This window comes from Orbicella franksi, chromosome 2, assembly GCF_964199315.1.
Source record: "Orbicella franksi chromosome 2, jaOrbFran1.1, whole genome shotgun sequence".
NCBI lineage: Eukaryota > Metazoa > Cnidaria > Anthozoa > Scleractinia > Merulinidae > Orbicella > Orbicella franksi.
The window spans coordinates 13,081,662-13,092,011 of record NC_138146.1 but is presented as its reverse complement, the minus strand read 5'-3'; the positions used below and the strand labels follow the sequence as shown (position 1 = coordinate 13,092,011).

The 10,350-nt window shown below is 42.2% G+C and overlaps 2 protein-coding genes across 3 annotated transcripts in view; one reads left to right on the top strand and one right to left on the bottom strand.

The window, feature by feature from the left end:
* Positions 1-1,621, top strand: part of LOC145478054 (stAR-related lipid transfer protein 7, mitochondrial-like) — an 11,851-nt gene extending 10,230 nt beyond the window's left edge. Inside the window, exon 9 of the mRNA XM_081455951.1 lies at positions 667-1,621. Within this exon, the coding sequence (XP_081312077.1) occupies positions 667-749 (83 nt within the window). The 3' untranslated portion in view covers positions 750-1,621. The remainder of the gene's footprint in view (positions 1-666) is intronic.
* A 75-nt stretch (positions 1,622-1,696) lies between these two features.
* The window catches only part of LOC145478039 (fibrocystin-L-like), a 47,283-nt gene continuing 38,629 nt past the window's right edge, over positions 1,697-10,350 (bottom strand). For both annotated transcript variants that reach the window (XM_081455925.1, XM_081455926.1), the window contains 6 exons: positions 9,391-10,065; positions 7,633-9,017; positions 5,550-7,311; positions 4,692-4,817; positions 4,177-4,455; positions 1,697-3,330 (listed from right to left, as the gene is read on the bottom strand). In XM_081455925.1, coding sequence (XP_081312051.1) covers positions 3,179-3,330; positions 4,177-4,455; positions 4,692-4,817; positions 5,550-7,311; positions 7,633-9,017; positions 9,391-10,065 — 4,379 coding nt within the window. In that variant the 3' untranslated portion in view covers positions 1,697-3,178. The remainder of the gene's footprint in view (positions 3,331-4,176; positions 4,456-4,691; positions 4,818-5,549; positions 7,312-7,632; positions 9,018-9,390; positions 10,066-10,350) is intronic.

The following is a 10,350-nucleotide window of genomic DNA, read 5'->3' as shown; positions in this document are numbered from 1 at the left end:
CCCGACTGAAAACTGCCGTTTGGTTCTTTGCTCTATGTGCAAAACGATCTTTCCTTTCGCGTTGTGTCAAGACGATCGATGGATCGCCATGTTGAATATCGCAATTTTCCACTAATTTTTTCGCGGATGTTCCGTCTCCACTTTGTATTAAATTACGGAAAGAGTTCAGGACATCAGTCTTTGGACACCACATCGCCTGAATAAATATTCATGGCGAAAGAACGCACGTGGCCTTCTGCGCCCGCAATACGTATGTTATGGGAAACCGCTGGAAAAACATGGCGGCGAAGCTTCGCACTGATCGTAGCTGTGGAACCTTGTGGTAGAGTTATAATAACGGGAAAATCGGTTTTATACTTCAAAAGCAGCGGAAAGGTAAAAAGTAAGTGACCAATTGGCGGGCGTCCTTGAATTTTATTTTAATCGATTTGGCTGAAAATCTAAGTTTGTGTAATTATCGTGGCTTGAAATAGTTAATCGCCCGCTGGCGACCAGCTGCGAAATTCTGGTCGCCAGTGCAAAATTTTTAGTCGCATTGGCGACCAGGAAAGCGCAATTTGGGACCTTGTATACAGTAGTTTAAGAGTCAAGTCATTGAAGGTAATGTGATGCTCATGCATTTCACTTGTAAGTAAAGTGCATCCATGTTATTTTGTTTACTTCTAGATCTTCCATCCTTCATTGAGACACTACACAGTGCAGCAGCTGGCTTAAATCAAAGTCAAGAAAGATTTCTGCAAGTTGGTTGACAGACTATCGTTTCGTTACAAACCAAGTGTCAAGGATATAGGAAGTGTACAAAATAGTGTACATCAGTGTTGAGAAGAAGATTCAATGCATTTTTCTGGGGAACTTATCAATTACTACAAAGTCAAACAAACACTTATTTTTGCATGGGAGACATTACGACCCTTAACAACACAAGTGTGATTGTCAACTGTGATTGTTCATTAGCAGTAGAAGTAGCTTGGAGTGTGCAACATGATTCAAGTTTGCTTGAGGAAACTATTCATGTTTGTAGACCTGATGCCTGGTCAATAACTCAAACTGCAAAGACTGTGTGAATTGAACTTCATGGATGCGCCTGTACAGTCAGGGGTCAAGTGCAATTATTGGAATAACTTTATAGGAACACTCAAAGAGTTTCTGATTTGTATTTTCCAGTCCAAGAAAATATATTTTTGGTAGTGCTGTGTCACTTAGTTTAGTACTAGTGATACACCATTAAAAATTATCAGAGGAAAAAAGTGTTTATTTGTTGACTGTATAGTATACAGACGCCCTGCTCTCCTACACGGAGATTCAGATACTTGTAGGAATCTGCTGTGCAAGGTGACCACAGGCACAAACTCAGTCAACTCATCGCTCAGTCGATTCTTCCTACACAAACAAACCCTTTGATCCTCTGCAGAAGAGAGAGAGAACAGATGAAATGTGTTCTTCCTGCCTGACGTGCTGACATGTCATATGAACAGAAACTAAATAATAAGTTGAGGGAAAGGGAAAGAATTGATCTTTTCGGATCCTGGGGATCTGAGAACTCAGAAGGCCCAGTAGTTCCGGCTTAGTGTTCCAATGGGACTATGGCTTCCCCAACGGACTAGGGTCCCATTCTGGAGGCGGACGTTCCCCCCCCCCCCCCCCTCCACCCCCATCCGAGCATTTTTACTACTGAACCAAAGTCTAACATACCGACATGGTTTAAAAAGAGAAAATTAGCAAAGTTCCACCTTAGATTTTCAGTAATTTCCACGGTCCTGCATACTGTTGTGCTTTCCCTTATCCGCGCACCTATGAGGTGTGCCAGTTTTCCCGTTGTGGAATCCCAATTGGTTCCTTCCACACTGCGTTCTTCTGTGCTTCCCGTGTGTTCTGTTACTTGCTCGTATATTTCGTCGTTACGGCCTGCCCTTACCGCATGCTCCAGCGGCGCTGCCTTGTCCATTTGATTTCCGAATGTGTAAGAAAGGGCAAGTAATCCTGGGGCCAGCGTTTTTTGGAATCAAAGGGTCAGAGAGAAGGTGTTTGCTTACTCTCTGTCTGGGCTGAAAGGGAGAAACTTGTTGAGTACAACTTGCCACTTCCAAGCCATCTTTATGAAGTTTGTCTTTTGCAGTTTATATTGCAAATGGCAAACAGAAGAGCGAAAAGGAGACTATGATCAGTTGTGAAACATTTGATGTTCTCTGGGTTGTGTGAAGGGTCATCTTGGATGCCCATGCTCCAGGGAAATTCGACAATAGAAGTAATATATCAAACACGAGAGACTGCTTCATCGGGATATCCAAACACCGAGAAGACAGTTAAAAATAAGACACGCAGGGCAGTATTGAAGAAATTCGAGGTGTTTAGATAACCGATGAAACACTGTCTCGAGTGTTTGATATATCTCCTCAATTGAAACAAACACTAAGGAGTAAACGGAGAAACAAAATCGTCCAATCTATGCTAATTAAGACCGGGTACCCAAACCTCCTTCACGGATGTGATTTCCTTTGTCTTAAGTTGACGAATTACTAATAAGTTTGAGAACTGGCTTTTAAAATGATTCAACAGAAACCGGAATAAATTGGATACCAAGATTATTAACTTTCCACCCTATAGTTAAACGCATTACGCTTGTGTTCTCTGAGAGTATTTTATTGTTGATATTTCGTACAATTCTTGCCACTACAGTAGATTCTACATAAATACTCTTGGTATTTAAAACGTCTCCACACACTTTGTATCAAAACTCGGATAGCGTAGTGCACTTAAGTCAAGAAGGGGGAGAGGGGGGAGAGTGGGCAAAGACGCATGTTTATTGTGTGACTCCATGTGATAACCAGTCACCATGGTCGGTCTTGATCCGAACTATGGAATCTCGTATAGACCTTGCACTTATGAACCTGCATGAATGCTCGATATTTCAATGTAAACTTCTCTAAATCGTCGAACACACACACGACTATAAAACACGAACTATAATAACGGCTTTGGAAGCCATTTTCACACACTATTTTTTGATGAATTTTAAAAACCGATGAAAGAATGCAACTTGAAAACGTAGGTAATTTTCACACAAAATGAAACTTTTCAAAAACATTAAAAATAGTCGGTGTTTCTAAAGAATAGCTTTTAGAATGCTAAAGTGAAACTATAGAGGTTAAAGTTATCGTGGTATTCCCGCGGTTGCTAGTTAAACACTGGAAACCTGTTCAGATTCACATGTGTTCTTATGGTGGCGCCAGTCCTTCGATTGGCAATCACGGCCACAGTAACCACGTTTGCAGCAAGCAGAGCACTGGAAATGAGCCACAGCGCCACACGGACAGAACAGCTGGGCTGCTTCTGTAGAAGAAAAAGAGATCTCTTTGGTCCTAGTGTAAATTTAATTTTAAATAACCCAGGTCAATGATGTCACTGTTACGCCAAATTAATCTCGTTGTCACGCCTCCCGCAACCACCAACATGTTAACTGCCACCCACTCAGAGCAAGCGACTGGACACATCCAAGCTCCATGCACAGGAACTAGCATCCCATCCAGCGAGAGATCAGCAATACTCATAATTTCTTCATGCCAAGGTAAGTGTCTGTCTGGCAAAAGGTGTTCTTTTAACAAACCCTCTATTAAGGTCATTCCACTGAAATAGAACCTACACTGAGATTTTTGAGAAACTTTGCCTATTGATTGTTTATATTATAGGAACTTAAATTTTGAAATAAAAATGAGGGGTCCCCATGTTCGTTTAGGAGCAACAGCACCTTGTTTATACCCAATAAATCCATATAATAGCACCATGATTGTAGTCACGATTGCTTGCGAAATTCACGTTTCCGACGATTGTTTTTTGTTCTACACTGAGAATTGCTCCATATTTATTTTACACAGAAATTTATTACTCAATTCAAAACACCAGAAAAAAATGATAGGTCACCATACTCGTTTGCGAGAAAATGACGATTTACCTCTATGGCGAGGTCCAGCTGTAAAGAAAAAGCCGCCATTTTCTAATGCGCGCGCGCTAATCACGTGTGAAATTATGCGCAATAGGGATGCGCAATGCAATACTGTGGAATGACCTTAAGACATCATCGACTACACAGTATTTGGCAATCTCTTTTTTCACCATTGTAAGCTGAAATTAGCTGTGACCTTAACCGTATCATTCACTCGCACTTCGTACAGTTCTAACCTTGGTTGTTGACAAGTCTAATGATCACCGACAAGTTGTACATGCTTTTGGTTGTTTCCTCACTGGAAGGTTCAACATCAGCCATCATGGAGTCCTGGAACAAGAAAACCCTGCCGTGTAAAACGGCTGAAAATTCTCTCTTGAGTTTAGCTCGGATCTCACTCAGAGTAGCATCGCTAGAAAATTCGACGAAACCGATCTTTGTGAACGGCTTTCTTCCTTCTCCTCCAGTTGCAGTGTTGAGAACGTTTACAGGAAGCCTTACTGTATAGGATTCCTCTGTTGAAAAAAAGAAAAAAACGTTCAATTTATTTTTGGAACAAAGACTGAAATAAGATGGTGCGATACACATCGTTACCATTCACCAACAGAGAGTTCGATTTATATTTTTATATCTTTCTAAGGATTTTCCATTGTTTCCCAGTTGAAAACCAAGAGCAAGCTATTTTAAAGAAACGGGCATAAAAAAGTTGAAAAACATAGCTACAGATATTGTTAATCAATAATTGCTGTACCCTCTACTGTGATATCGTTTCGCTCGTAGCTGTTCCCAATGAATCCTGGGGGAAGCGAGGTGACAATCTCTCTGGGTGTACTGTGGCCTGAACTTGAAAGACTGGAACCGCGTGACCCAGCTTCTGCTGTAAATTAATAGTACAAATTTGTGACAAATAAATAATGATGGAAGGTTCTTCCTTACAAGTTGGTAAACAGCACAATCCAATATGGCGAACAATGTACACCCACTAAAGAGTAATCCATTCGGTAAAGTTTAAGTTTTTTTCTTAAGACTTTGTAGCGATTCTAAACCATTTAATCTAACCAATCACAGCTCGATGTAGAAGAAGTGATTGGTGTGGCAACATTTCTCGGCGGGAGATCCAACAGCACAAGACGCGTTAAATTTTGACCAGTCGGATCAAAACGCGACCCATAAGAAAATTGTCAAAAAGGCGTGAAAAATCCTGTGGAGTGGCTAAGCCAAAGCACCTATCCCTGTGCTTGGATTGCTAACATAGGTTATACATTGTTCATCAGTCACTGACAAAAAGAATTCAATATCTATTTTCGCTACAAATAAAAACACGTTTGTCCAAGGAGCAGAAGTTACATAAAACCAATTAAGTGTCTCTAACAATGTTACACGAAAAAGGAAAGGCCTTCCCCCTTCTAATATAAGCTGAAATAAAAGAATTTGACTTTAAGACCTACTTCTCCAAAACACTATTTTCCAAGATATAAGAGAATTTACTCCACCGGTACTTTTAAAAGAAATCTTTCAGAAGGAAAGAAAAGCACCTTTAAACCACCAGATAATATCCATTCCCCCTCCATGATAGTGTGTGTAAGTTCCAAACGTTCAAACAACTTACGTGATTTTTGTGGCCTCAGTCTCTTGTGCAATACAGCTTTCTCAATGACAAAATGCTCCGGGCTTCGGTCGAGCAACTTCGAGCCACTGATTTGTGGTGTCAGTGATTTCTTGCTGGGAGAATGCTCACCAGTCGTCGAAGATAACGACCCTCTTTTGGCGAAATCTTCGTCCGAAGAATCACTGTTGACATTGCACAAGCTGTTTTGAGCTGGCAATCTTTTCTGCGGCGACTTGCCTCGCTTTGGCGTTCGTGGGCTCAAATCCAGCGGCGATCCTTCCGTTGAGGAGTTTACCCCCGTCAAAAGCTTGCTGTCATTTTTCTGCTTGTTGGTCAGCAGTTTTCCAGCAGGTGCCGTTGCTTTTAGCATCGCACTTGATGCAAGAGAAGAGACTGGGACTTGGGGAGTAGAAATACGTCTTACAAGCGCAGGAGAACCCCTTTCGGACCACGCCTCCACAGACACCTGTGAAGAGGCAGACTGAACTTTTCTTAACTTTCGTTTTGAAAAATTGTCAATCTGTGCGAGTGAGTTTCGGGAAGACGATCTCGGCGATATAGACGCTTCGCTATCAGAGTAATCGAAGCTGTCATTGGAGAATCCACCAATCAGGACCATCTCGGTATCTGCTGCCTCACTGCTCATGCGCGAGGTTGAACGCGAATCGATAATATTGATTTTATTCGAGTTCTTCCACGAAAATCTGTCTTTTCTTGACTTGATCCGTTTCCTCACGCAGAAGCAGGCCACTGCAACAATAACAACAACAGTAACCACCACGCATACAGCGATGACCGCAGCTGTTGGAAATGCGGATTGGTCGTCACCGGCGATGGACAGCGTATCATTGCCGTGATAATCCTCCCCGTCTACGCGCATGACTTTTTGCGCTTGATACTCATTGCTGTTGACACGCACAGTATACCCTGACTTCAACATATCCCATAATGCAACGAGAGTTTTGTCCATCCGGGATGTCTGGGTTGTGATGTCAAAATAAACCAGTATGCTTCCGCGTGCAAATCTCATGTTACCAATCTTCGCCCATGGGAATCTCGCCGTTAAGTCCGTAATAATAGTTTTTGCAAAAGAGTCTTCGTTGCCTTCGACTTCGGTAAAATCGTTTTCAAAGACAAACATGACGTTCTTCGTATCAGGTGGATCTTGACATGTTGCATAGGACTCTGTAACGTTGACCGTCAACTGAGATGAATGGCCACTCCTTATCACCATATCAGCATTTGGTGACAACTGGACTTGGAGTGTTGTAGAGAACATTGGAACGCGCGAGAACTTGAACAGCGGAGTCACTACTGCCTGGCGCAGAGCATCCTGGGTAACTTGAATCATTGACAAACCCATGTTTGAAATTTCTATCTTGGAGTTTTTAGCCATCACATGAAAACTTTCGTCTCGACTCTCCGCCTTCACGATGCCTCCAAATAATTCGTTCAGGTTATCGTACGTTGTTATCAGCTCTCCGGAGTCGAATGAGGTGCCCATAAGTTGCAAGCTCAAGACCTTCTCCCTGCTGGCAAATTCGAAGTACACTTTCGTGTTTGAATCTGTTTCCATCTTTCCATCTCTTGTGCTTAGCTTGGCTGTTACTTCAAGTGCGCAATCTGTTGATTTATTCTGGTGATCAGGGAAGTTCACGTGAAGGGAACGAACGAATCGCACCATGTCCATATTCGCACGAGCTAGCAGATAGGCGTCATTTCGTTCTACGACTCCATTGAGATTGAAGTCCATAATTTGTTGCTTTAAGAAAAAAAAGAAAGAAAACAAAAGGATTTGAGCAAAAAGAAAATGCTTGTTAACTATTTCTAATTTTATCATGGTGCCTCTAAGAGAACTAAGGGACACAGAGAGTCTTAAAATTCATAGACACATGTATACAATCGAATAACACCTTCCTGGCTGCTATTTTGGATCAAAAAAAACATAAACGAATTCGAATCAAAATAAACTGTTATATGTATGTCAGTAGACCCCGGACTTTCCTATATGCTATCTAAGCTTCTAAAGTACTTTCTTTTCACATCTTCTGACATTTTTTTTTTACTAATATAAGATACTTACCATTGTATCAGTCGTGCTTTTTGACATCGTTTGCTCAAATTCACCGACGAAGTTCTTTTCCTGTGCTAGACTATATGCCATTGTGAAAGCAGCGTCCCGGATATCGAACACACAATCCGCGTTAGCATCGCCCAGCGGTAGCGCATTGCATGACGTCACAGCTGGTGCAAAGTTCCCAATGAATCCCAGCCTTTTGTCAATTAACATGTTCACCGAGGCTTGGATGCTAAGCACGCCGTCGACTAATGAATCGAAAACCAGGTCAGCAACATGCGGACTTGCATCATCGGGATTTGTCACATCAGCTAAATGCAGTTGTCCTTTAGTGTGGGAGTAGGCACTGCTTCTTTTCAGTTCAACAAACCGAACTTGGCGATCATCGTACAAAATCTTCAAATCAAAGGCAAGAAGTTTTGATTTGCCAGGATTCACGCGTAAAGGAATGGTAACTCTCTGGTTAGCTATTAATGCTGGTACTGCTGGGCCGTACTCCTGTCCAATGTCAACACCACCCACTGGTGGGACTGTGTTACAATACAATTGCACATGCTTTGGTTTTCCAAGACCCTGAAACGGAGTGACTGTCACGGTCACCAAGTCATGATAGTCTGACAGCAGCATAACAACCCCCGTCACGCGGTCAACCGAAGCTGCTTTTTCGTGACTGATTTTAAATGCTACAAGTCCAGAGATTGCGGAGAAATTTTGCACTCTAAGCACAGAGCTATCATTCATAACAAAGTCTACTTGAACCTGGGCCTGCGTGGACAACACTGGACCCAAAAGAGTTTGATTCCTGAGCCCGATTATTTCCACGGCAAGGATTTCATTAACTGTTATTACTTCCGTTGAAACTTCGAGAACAAGATTCCCCGACTCTTTACCGGAGAACTGCCCACGAAAGCTCATGTACCCGCTTGTGCTCGTCCTGTCTATAAACAGCACGTTCTTAGGAATAGAATCCATGGAAACTTTAACTCCTACGTCATTGCTTACGACACGAAATGATGTCGACGTCATCGTGGAAACATCGGTGGTGGACTTATCCGTCAAAACGAGGCATAGCTTGAGAGCAGCCAACTGGACGTTTCCATGGAGACTTCCTATACGCTTCAACGACGTCAAAGTGGCATTCGATCCTTCAATGACTGGATAAGGAACAGCTGTTAACTGTAGCGAAGAGTAACCCACCACATTTACTGTGACGCGGACATTGTAAACGTTGTGAACACGAACAATGAGGACACCTTGACCCAGCAATCCGGCGCTGTTTGCTTTAATAATCTTCTTGTCGTCAGCTTGGACAACTGTGAAAAGACCACGTGATTCGGACTTGTCGTCAAATGTCAGTCTGCTGTCATCAGAGGAGAGCTTTACTTTGTTTCCTGTTGACAAACATATAGATCAGCTTCCATTTAAGTTTGTTCTCTGTCCTAGTCTCAAGTTAAGTACACCGTATCGGTTTATCCAGTCGGTATCACATATAGCCTTGCCACTTCCAAAGTATTAATGAACGTTACCCTAACACTCCAATACCGAATTATTCGTCAGTTGTAACCGTCAGGTCTTGGCTCTCATCCGGAAGAAAACAGAGGAAAATTCAGCAATCTAATTAATCATCGATTCGTTATTTTTGTTCACTTAAACTGGTGATAAAGTTCCGCAATAGTTTCTGTTTCTTCACTTCTAATGAAAGTTTCTATTGTCATAGTTATATAAGCCTAGCCCGTTCTCCCCTGGTTCCAATCTGTAACTTACCATTTTCATACAGCAATACCACAGATATCGGGCTACTCGTTGGTAGCCCTGCGACATCAGCAGGATCCCCTGGCGGCGTTATTCTGCTAAGGACATCCTCTATCAACACATCCACACCTCCGCTGTCATTCACGTTCGTCAACCGAACTGTTACCTTGGCAACAGTGGAAAGCCGCTGAGCCGGTGGAGCGTTGTCGCTTACTCGTATCACAAGAGAGTATCTCACGACAGTTTCATAGTCGAGCTCGTTTTTAACAGTTATGATACCGGTGCTGGGGTTGATATCGAACTTATTGTCTTCGTTGCCACTAATTATCGAATAAGTGAGTATTCCATCTAGGCCAAAGTCTTTATCAGTCGCATTGATATCTGCAACTCTCGCGCCAATGGCAGTGTCTTCTGGGATTTTCACGTAAATACTTTCGGAATGTTGTAGCTTTGGCGGGAACTCGTTCACACACTTTATTTCTATGGTAACCAGCACATCGTTGCTAAGTGATACTTGACCTCTATCCGATGCTTCAACTGTCAGAGTGTACAGTAAATCATCCACGTGTTTTTGTGATTCCAGATCGAGGCTGTTTTTAACTCGTATTGTCCCAGTGTCAGTGTCGATGTCAAAGAACTCATGATTGTTGCCAGACTTGATTTTGTATTGAACTTGGCCATTTACTCCTGTAACATAACATAGTAGAGATATTAAGGACTAAAACGAGCTATTCTGTGCATTTTAAGTGACACAGTACACATCATAAACCCAAACCTTGCCTTGTGCTTTGTTTACTTCATAAACAAGTCATAAATTTTCAAATTTTCTGTTCAGTTTTCAAACCATTCATTGCCTCCATTAGCAAAGTATTGGAGTAGATTGCGGCAGATATTTAGTCCTTACAGCTTTTAAGTCTGTTCACTTCTCCCATGGGCTGATACAACCTCTCTCGTCATCATAGTCACCAAGTG